At 43.0% G+C, this 12505-nt stretch overlaps 2 protein-coding genes across 2 annotated transcripts; both read left to right on the plus strand.

Annotated features, from left to right (window-relative positions):
- The first annotated feature begins 141 nt into the window (after positions 1 to 141).
- On the plus strand, positions 142 to 3818 carry LOC143326839 (glutathione hydrolase 7-like). Its single transcript, XM_076740821.1, has 15 exons — positions 142 to 271; positions 478 to 689; positions 765 to 916; positions 1011 to 1128; positions 1212 to 1279; positions 1356 to 1429; positions 1510 to 1691; positions 1827 to 1914; positions 2000 to 2130; positions 2227 to 2315; positions 2778 to 2903; positions 3016 to 3133; positions 3229 to 3366; positions 3459 to 3558; positions 3667 to 3818. The coding sequence occupies exons 1-15, from the start codon at positions 142 to 144 to the stop codon at positions 3816 to 3818; spliced, it is 1878 nt and encodes a 625-aa protein (XP_076596936.1).
- Positions 3819 to 5806: 1988 nt separating this feature from the next.
- cyld2 (cylindromatosis (turban tumor syndrome) 2) lies at positions 5807 to 11566 on the plus strand. Its single transcript, XM_076749040.1, has 14 exons — positions 5807 to 5916; positions 6227 to 6711; positions 7036 to 7165; positions 7635 to 7882; positions 7973 to 8141; positions 8721 to 8853; positions 9025 to 9129; positions 9417 to 9496; positions 9622 to 9688; positions 9776 to 9908; positions 10017 to 10125; positions 10211 to 10329; positions 10415 to 10619; positions 10906 to 11566. Exons 2-14 carry the CDS (start codon positions 6280 to 6282, stop codon positions 11109 to 11111), a joined length of 2136 nt encoding a protein of 711 aa, XP_076605155.1. The 5' UTR covers positions 5807 to 5916; positions 6227 to 6279; the 3' UTR covers positions 11112 to 11566.
- Positions 11567 to 12505: the final 939 nt, after the last annotated feature.

A 12505-nucleotide genomic window follows, 5' to 3' on the forward strand; every position in this document is an offset into this window, starting at 1 on the left:
GTTGAGATCTCATTGGTTGGGAGATAATTGCACCTGCTGTGTCTGATTGCATGTTAAGCTGAGGGTGAAGTTTATGGACTTTTCCAATCAAAGGAGGCTTATTGTGTTCTCTTAACTTAGTCCTGAGTAAATGCATTGAGGATGGATGATTCTTCTGAAACAAAATTTAACCAGCAGTTAACATTCAATTACAGAAGCTTCGCTGTCTCACCTCAGTTTGCTGATGGCTCAGCGTCAAGTGACTTCACCTGCGACTTGAATAAAAACCATGGTGAGACGATATGGAAACAGCGTAAATACTTTATAATCCAAGCGGTCAGTACACAAGATGCTGCTGTATTTCTGTTCTACTGATTTACACCTGCTGTGATGCTCATTTTTAACACTGTGAGAATCAGCAGGATCTTTGGGTCTTGAGGACCTGGAGTGATAACCATTAAATGGTTTGCAAACTTTTTTTTCTTGATGCTGCTACAGATCTCAGCCACCTCCCAAAGGAGATGCCTCTGACACAGCTGGCTTCTGGTAGCCCAGATTTGTCTGACCAAAGCTTGTTTGACCTTGAAGAGACAGAAAAACACCGGTCCAGTCAAGAGACCCTACCTCTGTATGTTGTATCTATGTCTATCATCTTTGCCGTTGGATTGACTGTTGCTCTGATCCTGCATGTTTACCTGGGGGAAAGTTTGGTATGTCATGCTATGTAACATATGCAAGTATTTACCACAGCCGCATTATTCATCCTCATTACAGTTACTTCTCAGGTGTTTGTAAAAGGCGTGTTGGTGTCAGATCACGAGCGCTGCACTGAGCTCGGCCAGAGAGTCCTTCATGATCGTGGATCCAGTGTGGATGCAGCCATCACTGCTGCCCTGTGTTTAGGTGTTGTGCATCCACATAAGTCAGGTGTTGGTGGGTATGTGACTGACTTATTGATGATATGCTCAGTATAAGGCATGTTTAGATGTGTCTGATCACAAAGTCATCCTCTTCTCATTTTCCTCCTCTAGAGGTGGGGTGATGCTGGTTCATGACATCCACAAGAATAAAACCAGGGTGATAAATTTTCAAGGAACTGCACCTAAAATGCTTAAAGAGGAGATGCTGCAAAATGTGTCAGAACTAAAGGTAATACAGAGGTGGAGAGGGGCCGCCATTTATCATTGATGATTTTGTTTTTTAGCATATATAATCTTAATTCATCCATTCAGGCAGGTCTGTACGTGGGAGTGCCAGGTATGCTAAGAGGGTTACACCAGGCTCACAGTCTGTATGGGAGGTAACAGACTTTAGATAAAGTGAAAGATTTTTTTTCCACTTTGAAGTCAAACATGTCTAACCACAAATGTGTGCAGTCTACCATGGGTGGATGTGATCACTAGAGCTGCTGCTGTTGCCAGAGAAGGTTTCAATGTGTCTCTCAGTCTTGGTGAGTTACTCACAGTGTAACACGATGATGTCGCCTGAAAATGATACACCAGGATGTGACTCATTTGTGCGATTTCACAGCTGAGGCTATATCAAAGGTAAAAGGTGAGCAGCTGTTGCCACGTTTCAGGGACATGTTCTTTCCAGACGGCCATGCTCTGCGTCCTGGTTCCTATCTGAGGATGCCCAGTCTGGCTGGAGTCCTGGAGGCGGGTCTGTCGAACTTCTATGATGGAAACTTCTCACAAGAGATGGAGGATGAGGTGAGTGACACCCACAAATTAAACAGACCTGGTTTTCACGGGCAAAATTACAGGGCGAAACTTGCTTTTTGTCTGGTTTAGACAGTCATTTAAATGTCAAGGATCTAACAGCCTTTTCTGCGTTTTCATACAAAGGTGCGAGGTAATGGAGGCGTCCTGAGCAGAGACGACATCAGTAACTACAGTGTGCAAGTGGAGCAGCCTGTGGAAGGCTTGTACAATGGTAAAAACTAAACTTTGCTCAACAATACAAAAAATATGCAGGTATTCTTGATACCTTCATCTGCTTTGTGTGACTCTTGTCGTAGAATTTATCGTTCAAGTTCCTCCTCCCCCGTCTGCTGGTGCAGCATTGATATCAGTGCTCAAACTTTTGGAGGGCTTCCATCTCAGTGAGAACAATAGCACAGAAAATCAAACATACCACTGGACTGCTGAGGTGCTGGATTGCAAAGCTTAAGTGTTTTTTATATATATATATGTATTATTGCCTGTTGAGATGGCACATAAAATGACTTTATTTCTCCGTATTAAGGCCCTGAAAGCAGCTTTGGCTATGGCCAGTGGTTTGGGTGACCCCAAGTATAACTCTTCAGTGACCGAGCTGCTCTCTGATATACTGAGGTAATCTACATTGGGAAAAGACAATTGTGACTAGGGCTGCAACTAAAGTGATTAGTCATTAGTGATTAATCATACTGTTTGATCATGATTAATTGATGAATTTTATCTTTGAAATGTCACAAAGTAGGGGAAACTCCAGACTTGAAATGTCTTGTTTTATCTGACCAGCAGTCTAAAACCCAGCGAGCTTCAGTTGACCACAATGCAAAGCATCAAATCCTCACAGTAGAAGATTTGGAACCAAAGAATATTTGGCTTTTTTTTTTTAATTAAAATTACTGAAATGATTAACTGATTATCAAAATGAGTATGTAATTTCAGCTCCTATAAAACTCTGACAAATCATAATGTTTTTCATAATTAGGTCTTACTTCTATTGTCACAACTGAGCAACATAACATCAAACTAATCAATCAGCACAGCAGGCATTTCCTGTTCATTTTCCCTCTGCTCTCACTGAAGTGCGAGCCAAGCTGAAGTGCTTCACCAGAGGATCAATTACTCCACTGTCCACTCCCTGCAGACAGAGCTGTGGGCTGGACGAGTCGTAGTCATGGGACCAGATGACCTCATCGTGTCAGTAGCAAGGTGATGGTCTTACAGGCTGACATAAATGATCACACCAGGTGGTATGTGCGGTATGTGCTGCTGGGCACACTGACATTCTTCTATCTTATCTCTTGTCTTTATGATCTTGCAGTTCCTTGAGCAGGCCATTCGGGAGCAGAATCATAACACAGTCAGGCGTGATTCTCAACAGCCTCATCCTTGACTTCTCCTGGCCAAACAACACACAAGGGCAACTCTCAACCAATCAGGTGCATAACCATACCCTGAGAAATCTCTTCCAATGACAGCCAGTAACAAAGTATTGCTTTACCTTTGGCTCACACTTTGCTATTTGTTGCTATAGAAAAACAGAATCCAGCCAGGAAAGAGGCCCCTATCATCTCTCATGCCCATAATAGTGGTGCCCAGGTGGCATAAATGTGGGATCCATGCAGCACTAAGCAGTTCAGGCGGACAACAGAGTCTGAGTGTGATCACCCAGGTTTGATCTCTGTACATTATAAAGGTTTTGATTCTGGTTCAATGCAAGACTTATTTTTATTTTTATTTTTTTTGACTTTTCGTGTTCTTTAGGTATTGATGAATACACTATCCCCCCATAAAGAGAAAAATGACAGCCTCTCCATAAGAAGACTCCATCCCCAACGTCAGCCAAACAGACCTCTTGTTGACTGTAAGTTCAGCATGAAACAGTATTCAGTAGTCGACCTTTTCCTTTCTTCATATTACATTTGTCATTTCTTACTGGTAATTTCTGGTTTTTCAAACTCCCCCTCATCAGCTGAGTTTCCAGAAGAGGATGTACAGTCTCTGCATGAAAGGGGACACAAAGTTCAAAGAGTGAGGACAAACTCTGCCGTCCAGGGAATCCTGAGGAACAAAGATGCCATTACAGCCATAACAGTACCTCAGTTATCTGATGGTTTGCCATAGTTTTATTGATCTCATGAACTTCGTTTCATAAATACCTTCCAGTGACATATTATAAAATGGTAGAATCTGGATAAGCTGTTGTTGCAGTGTAAGATGTGGGTATATGGTGGTTGTTCTCCGGTGTTTGGTTCTCTGATGTTTTTGTGTTCACTCGCCAACAGAGGGCAGTCCTCCAACAAGCACTTTCGATTAAAGAAGGCAAAACTGTCTCCTCATATTTACCTCATCATAATTGAGCTTTAATCAGATACTTCCAAATGGATAACAGGCAATGGTTTTATGCTGGTTGATGACACATTGTCACTAAGCATAATGCATTCTGAAGAAAAGGCGGGCTGTTGCGTAAAGCTGATGTGCAGTCAAGATACTGTCAGACATTCATTCCAGCTGCATCACACGGTAGGACGTGTCACATGTGCTACATCTGCATGCAGACAAACATGTCACTCAGAACACTGCACCCACGTCTACCTGACCTTAAACACCGCTCAGTGTATGTTGACACTGTTTTTGGAGACTAATATTCCAGGGTTGAGGTGTCCTCATGATATGGTGACCTCCCCATGTGCTTTTTAAGACAACAGTGAAGCCTCACAAAGCAGAAAATAGAGACTCGTTGTCTTCATTGAACAGTATTATGACATGTTAAGCTGCATTGGATTTTTGGGATTAATCTTTATTTCAAATCTTATAATATAGTGCAGTTTATGTCAGAAAGGACAAGACAAGACTCAAAAGTCACGAGATGGATCTTAAAATGCCGTTAAACTCTGTTCTGTCTGAGTACATCAATAATACACAATGCAGATGCATGCTTCAATCAATATTCATGTTTATATCTAGAAGGCTATAAAGTTTAAAGCTACAGTACCAGTCAAAGGTTTGGATACACCTTCTCAGTTACTCGTTTTATTCATTATTATTTTCTACATTGTGCATTAATACTGAAGACACCAAAAGTATAAAAGAAAGCATGTGGAATTATATGATAAGCTAAAGAAATAACAGAATAAATAAATAATAAAGCACAAAAACAAACTATTCTAAGCTGCCAAAGCACAGATTTCCACTGGTTTCATGTCTGATTCACACAGTCTCCTCAGCGTGTTGCGATGTGTCTGCTAGTTGAGATGTGTGAAGCGTTTATGTGGGCTCTAATCGGAGGTACCGTTAATGGCAGCAGATTTCTGAGGCCGGTCACTGTAATGAACTTCTCTGCAGCAGAGGTAACTCTTGGTCATCTTTCCTGAGGTGGTCCTCGTCAGAGCCACTTTCATCAGAGTGACTGTTGATTTTTTGTGATCGCACAGGAAACTTGGTATTCAGTCGAGCAGTTCTTGTCAAAATGTGGATTAGGGAAGTCAAATAGGACTATTCACTGGGCAACACAACTAATGGTATCACACGCATTAAGAAGTCAAGAAATTAAGCAAAAACCATTCCAGGTGACTACTTCAAGAAGCTGCCAGCAAGTCTGCAAAGTTGTCATCAAGGCAACCGGTAGCTAGTATGAAATATCTAAAATATAAACACGTTTTACTTTGACATTTTTTTTGTTTACTACATAATTCCACAAGTGCTCTGTCATAGTTGTGATGTCTTCAGTATCAAGTAGAAAATAGTAAAAACAATGGGATGAGAAGGTGTGTCCAAACTTTTGACTGACATGTGTGACAAGCTAAATAAATCCATAGTGAGAGGAAAAGTGTGAGCTGAAGACACAGAATGCACTCCATAATGATGAGACTCAGGTCACTCTTGGGCCACTTGCTGCGCGTTCAGTCCCACCTTTGAATGAGTTTCCGGCCATTGTCTCCAGTGATTACATTAGCGGACAGGTGTCGCATGTGGGATCAGCACCCAGTGGGCCAGGGGAGGACGCATTTAGGGCGGGGACGTGGAGAGCAGCCTAGTGGGCGTTGGCGGTCACGTGCAGGTCAGTATTTAAAGCAGCGCAGGTGTCCTCCCTCACTGCGCCGAGGTAAACAGGAAGAGGAGAGGATCACCGCCCCAGCTTCCAGCGAGAAGTCACCTCATCGAAGGTCGAGGTGATGGAGTGACTGGCCGCCGAGAAATTATTCTGAATAAAATAAAAGGAGTAAGTAGAGTTTCTGTGTCTGACTCTCTGATGAATGAGTGGATCACCATGACAGAGCAGCTCGGTGTGTTTGTTTAATGAGGTGCAGTGTCTCTTATCTCTTTTCCGAGGTAGTTTCGGCTGGAGTTTGTGTTAGTACTTTAAAGATAATCGTGTGGATACGCTTGTGCGTTTAATATCATATTATCACTGACTTAATAAGTGACGTTAACCAGGAAATTATGTTTCTATTCGATATTCGTGCGTAATTAATTTCCTGCTAACTTCACAGTTAATCAGTGTCATATTGTGCTCTGTCGTGTTTCTACAGGTTCAACGCGGTTTAACAGACTCTAAACCTGTTGGTGCTTAAAAGGCTTTTAAATGGAGCCCCAAACTGGACTGAAGGAGAAGTTTTTCATCGTGATACGCGGGAAGTCGAGGAAAGGCTTCTGCCGCGGCTGTATCGGCCGTGTGGAGGCAGAGACGCAGCGCGGAGAGGTGATGGGGCTGCTGTACTGCGGGAACAACGCCGGGAGCCCCAAGAGCGGAGGCATCGTGAGGAGGGAGGACACGTACCCGCTGACCCGCCACCAGGCCCAGCTGCTGCTGTTCGTGTCGCCCGCGAGCAAACGCCTGGAGCTTCTGTGTAACCCCCAGCTGTTCTCCGCCATCTGCGAGCTGACTCAGGATGACCTGGTGGTGGTGAAGCACAAGAAGGGACACCTGCCCGGCCTGGTGAGGAACCTCATGCAGATTGGGAGGAAGGAGAACAAAGAGGACCTGCACATGCTCGGCTTTGAGGTGGAATTTGTGGTGGGTCAACTTGTCTGGTTCACTTATTTGCTGTGTGTGGGTCTTGGCTAAAGAACAAAGTAGCAGAGGCATTGTTATAATGATCAGGTTTCTGTGAAGCTAATAATTGTGGACTCCTATAACACTCCTATAATCTCAAGGAATGCACTGAGGCGAGCGTGACCATATCCTCGTCAGTGATCCGTGTCTATAGGAAAAGTTATCGGTTAAAAGATTGCCAGAGAGATCCGCAGCTCTGTCATTAGCACAAAATGTGCACGTGCTCATGAGATTTATCTGTGTTCTGTACATCTGATAATGTCTGTATGTCTTTCTTTCTTATAGGACTATGATCACAATTCGTCATCCAAGAAACCTGCTCCTCTGCCCCTGTTCAGTGCTGCAGACATCATCCAGGTGGTCCCATCTCACTCCGTCCCCCTTGGACCCCACTGGAAAGATGGCAAATGTGGGAGTAAGTAAAAGGTTGAAGCCATAGCTTGCCTGCCTCTTGCGAAGTCACCCTGTGGCATTTCTGAACCACATGATACTGCAGATGTCACTGATTTTTATCAAGCTAAATCCCTTCATAATCAAATTAAAAACTTTTTTTATTTTGGTTCCAAAAACGTAATCCACCCCCCTCCCCTGTAGTAAGTGAATGACATCCCTCCATTGACAGTTGTTAGAGAGCACCTGTTACTCCATAGGGGACACAGACGATGCAGTCCCGGTACACAACTGGAGAAACTGGTTCCATTGCCGTGGAATGCAAAACATTAAATGTTCTGTTTCTTTGCACATTGTGCACTCTGAGCTGTCTGCATACCTCATAGTATGTGCTGTGTTATGCAATCTGATGAGGCAGCACATGACAAGGCTCAAAAGAATGTCATATGACTTTGTAACCATCTGACCCCCACACCCTCCATATCTCTCTGCAGGTCTAAACAGAAAAGCAGTGACTCGAATAAACTCCATGCCGAATATAGGATCTCATGCACGACAAGCGAGGGACAGCCATACGGGGCAGAGTGTCATTCAGAGCCAGAGTCCCAGCACATGCCATGTGCCTTTGGAGGTGGGATCTATGGTGGAGGTGGTGTCCAACTCAGGGATCACAGTGTACGGGGTGGTCCGGTGGTTGGGGGTCCCTGGAGGAAAGACTGATGAATGGGCAGGGATTGAATTGGTGAGTGACTTAAATTTTGTACCGTTACTTTCTCTGTTGGTTTTAGGCTTTGAGGGCACCTCATGTCTGATTTGGTTTTCATTGTTTCAGGACTATGATGTGAACGGCTGCTCTGATGGAGTGTATGGAAGCCAGAGGTATTTTACCTGCAAAGGGAGCAGGGCGCTGTTTGTTCCCGTCACTAAGTGCAGCCCTGATAGCAGGTTCGTCTGCTCCTCCACAGGAAGGGAGGCCCCCAAACCCACTGATACACCTCCAGGTTAGACCACTTTTCCTACTTTGGTGGGACACGCATACACAAGCAGTTCAAACTTGTGCATTATTTTTTACAAGTGCTACTTCTACAACATAAAATGAAGCATTGACCTGAACATCTGTCTGAAGTGCTGTACAGGAAGTTTTCTGGACTGATGTTTTTCATTCCTCTCATTGCGTATCACTTAAAATTACATCACATATCCTTACAGAATCAGGTTTGAGGAACTTGGCTTTCTCTGGAAGTATCACAGAAGAGTTGTATACAAGTGAAGTCACAAATCATGCTTTCTGATTGGTTTAGCTGACTTCATCTCCCCAACCTTCTGCCTCTGACAGGAATAAGTGAGGAGAAATTATGCAGACACCTGAAACAATGCACAGTTTGTGACACCACTTATCAGCAGAACATCCAGATCAATCATTATCCATGAAGGCCTGGGTGATTATCCAGTTGGACTGTGAGAAGCTGCTGCAGAATACTGTGTTTCTCAGATCCAAAGTCATGGGTGGAATGAGGAGGTTTGCCAACATGCCATTTGATAGGAACATTTGTTTTTGTGTGTTTGCTTGCTGTTTTCAGTTCCTCCCTTTGAGGACTCAGAGGAGGATGCACTGCCTATCCCTGAATCAGAGGCCGTGTCTTTGTTAGTGGGGAGAATGAAAGGGATTCAGGGTCACATCAACTCCTGTTACCTTGATGCCACACTCTTCAGGTAAAACCCCTCCCTGAGGCATGTGACGCTCACGTTGCGCACTGTTACTCAGCTCAGGTTTACTTTAATGTCAGTGTGTTTAGAGGATATCACGCACAACTGAATGAGCATGGTGAGCTGTATTCAGTTAACATGCTGACTTGATAAAACAATGTGGTTTTCTCTCTTCAGTTTGTTCAGCTCGTCCGTGACCCTGGATAATATCTGCCAGAAGCCTGCTGACACAGAGCGACCCATAACCTGCACTCTTAGAAAAATAGTCAACCGTTTACGCAGGTATCAACTCAGTCTGTTTGTTTTATGAACGCCTTGTAATATCACAGAGTTTGCAAAACAAGAACTTTATGACATTTTACATAATCTCAACTGGTAAACATGCGCTCTCAGTCTTAATCATCCTCTATTCAATTGCTAACAATAAAAAGTGCATATGCTTAAAACCCACTTGCATAAGAAGGTGGGGCTTTTGTATTTACACTTGATTTAGTTTTTTTTGTGTATGCAGCTACTCCAGTTTGTGAGGTCTTTGTGTTTGCTTACTGATAGCTGTGTGTATATTGCAGACAAGGGTTTGTGCCTGCTAAGAGTGTGATGAATTTCCGTGAACAGCTTGGCTGCGACACATTCCGAACAGAAGAAAAAGGTACACCCATATTTTTAACATGCATTGTTGAAAATAGATTTTAACAGAAGGGCTATAAGTCATTCCACCATAACATACCGAAGCCTCCCGTTCTAAATGTTTTGAATTGCTTTGCTTCACTGCAGACCCAGAAGAGTTCATCACCGTCCTCTTTCAAAAGGTGCTTTGCATGGAGCCACTGCTCAAGCTCAAGTAAGATCCTCAACTGCTCACCATTAAATCTTCTGTCCTGTTTTACTGTCACAGGTGTAGAGTTAATTTAAGCCTCTTTCTTTTTAGATCGAGAGATGAAACATCCCAGGGTGCCTACACCTTCCAGGTTTTTTTGGAAAAAGAACAGGTGGGACCGATGCCCACTGTTCAACAGCTTCTGGACACATCCTGTTTGTCAGGTGACCTCAAGTTTGAAGAAGTGAGTGCACGTTCCTCCTTAAAAGGAAAAGAAGCCCCATGGGGTTTATTAGGTTTTCGTCTGAACAGTCATGTAACTCCAGTGTTGCCTTTCTTATTTGTCCCTCAGATGCCGTCCTGTCTAATGGTTCAGATGCCAAGGTTTGGAAACAAGTATAAGATGTTTTCTCATATCATTCCTTCCACTGAGCTGGACATCACCGATCTACTATACAACTGTGAGAACAGACATAATTGGCACTGATTTAAATTGTACAGGATACGAAGAGGATACCTAATAAAATGCTTATTTTTCCCCAACAGCTCCAAGGGAATGTTTCATCTGTGGGCATTCAGCAGTGCACGAGTGTCTTCAGTGTCTACCAGATCGCAAACTGCAGCCAGGGAGAATTAAACAGTATTGTACTATGTGCAACACGCAGGTAAGCCAGATGGCTCCTCTTAGATGGCAGGTATCTCCCTGTGCAAACTCAGAGACTAAACTTTCTACTTGAATTTTTCTTTCAGGTCCACACCCATCCCTCACGGCAGGGTCACTCCCCCAAAGCTCTAGCAGTACCAGAAAATGAAGCCTGTGATACACCTGTGCAAAGGCACACGATGCAGCTGTTTGCTGTGCTCTGCATTCAAACCAGCCACTATGTGTCCTTTGTCAAATATGGCCCTGATCCTCGCTCCTGGCTCTTCTTCGACAGCATGGCAGACCGATGCGGTAAGATGGAGCTGAGCTTGTTTTTTTGTTTTTGTTTTTGTTTTTTTAAATTAATAGAGTTTTTTTTTGGCTTGAGCAAGAAGTCTTTTCTTCCATAACTGCCATTATAGAATTACCTCACAAGTTATTTTATTCTGATGTTCGTGCAAACTCTGACTTGTTTTGGTTTTTCTATGAAGTGGTTACCCATGACTGCCTTATTTTCTGATAATGCAGCCTCGACAATATTAGATAAAGCCACGCTCTGACGTCTGTGACAGCTCTTTATCTCTTCTCTTCCTCACAGGTGACGATCAACGTGGCTACAACATTCCCGAGATCCGAGCTTGTCCAGAGCTGGGTGACTTCCTGTCTCAGCCGGAGGAAGAGCTGGCTCGTGCTAACCCCTCCCAAACTCCTGAACTAGTGCGCAGGCTGCTGTGTGACTCTTACATGTTTTTATACCAGAACCCGGCCAAGCCACTTTCAGAGCCAAATCATCAGGTGTCTTGAACACATGTGAGGACGAGGACACAGCATTCCCATAACAGTGCCTTAATAACCTTGCATCTCTGCTTAATCAGCAAGATTTTGTGTATTACATCCAAACAGCAGGAACTGAGACGGATGCTTTTAACGTCATGGGAAAAAAACAATTTTGTAGTTTCGTAGAAATTTGACTTTGAATAAGCTCAGTCAAACCTCATGGAAGGAAAAAGAATGAGCAGTTAAAATATACCTCATTGTCTTCTTTATCTCTTGAATGTCTTTCTGTTGTTACACTTATTTATGCCAGCAGTTTGAAGGGAATTGGTGACATGTTTGTGGTGTTGCATATTTTTAACTCTCTGAAGCCTCCCACATGATTAGGAACTACATGAAGATTGAGAAGTCCATGCATGGTTGTATTACAATTGCACTGTGTACAGATTTTACTGGTGCATAATAGTGGATCTGTAATATTTTCATCAATAAAATGTAAAATAAATTGCAGTTGGAAGTCAGTGAACTTGCCCTTAAACAGACTTCTATTGTACCAAAAACAGGCACAGTTCTCACTTTGAGTTGATTTTAATCACACAGAAGCTCCTTTAGAATATACACCATCTGTCATGTTTTAGCAGCCTGTTACAGTGTGATGCAAAGCATTTTGGTCTGTTCACTTAACTCATCCAAAACTTTTAAAAAACAATTCTTAACTAAATCTAACAGACCATTAGAAAATAGTGCTGTGAGGACCTGTGAGTCCAAATGGGTAATGTCATGGACTGCAACGACCTCTTGTGGACAAAAATGAGATTGCTTTGAACATCTTCCACTCAGTCTATCCGCCTCATCTTCCACCATCAAGTCTATTTCATCCCTAACTGAGAAACTTTTCTTCTAAACAACATGTTTGCAGGCCCATCACTCAACACCATTATTCTTATAACCTCTGAGGGAAAGATGCTGATGAAAAACATTCAGAAATACTGTTGTCTTTAATCGTTTGCAACATGGTGTTGTTAAAGTACAAGATACCATGTCATGGTACTAGCCTATAACCAATATCAAAATGATCTTAAAATAGTGGTGTATTTAGATGTTTATTCAGATTAGATTTACAGTTGTTCAGTGGCAATCTGCCAACTACCTTGCCAGTCTTGATATAAACACCACACATTTTAATTATCTGAAGTGGATCATGCTGGCATGAGACTGAAACCCACTTTTTAGTGCATTTCAGTTGCTTATATTATTTTGAACCATGTCTTCGGCGTTCAATGCACTCATTAACTACTCTTTGCCTGTGAGTTACATGATAGGCCTGCTGGCTCTCAAGGTTGTGGAGGTCAGGACTGGCTCCTGACTGTTGCGTGTCTCACATTCAGGCCTACACCATTTTTGAAATCACTAAAAGCACAACA

Source organism: Chaetodon auriga, chromosome 2, assembly GCF_051107435.1.
Source record: "Chaetodon auriga isolate fChaAug3 chromosome 2, fChaAug3.hap1, whole genome shotgun sequence".
NCBI classification, from domain to species: Eukaryota; Metazoa; Chordata; class Actinopteri; order Chaetodontiformes; family Chaetodontidae; genus Chaetodon; species Chaetodon auriga.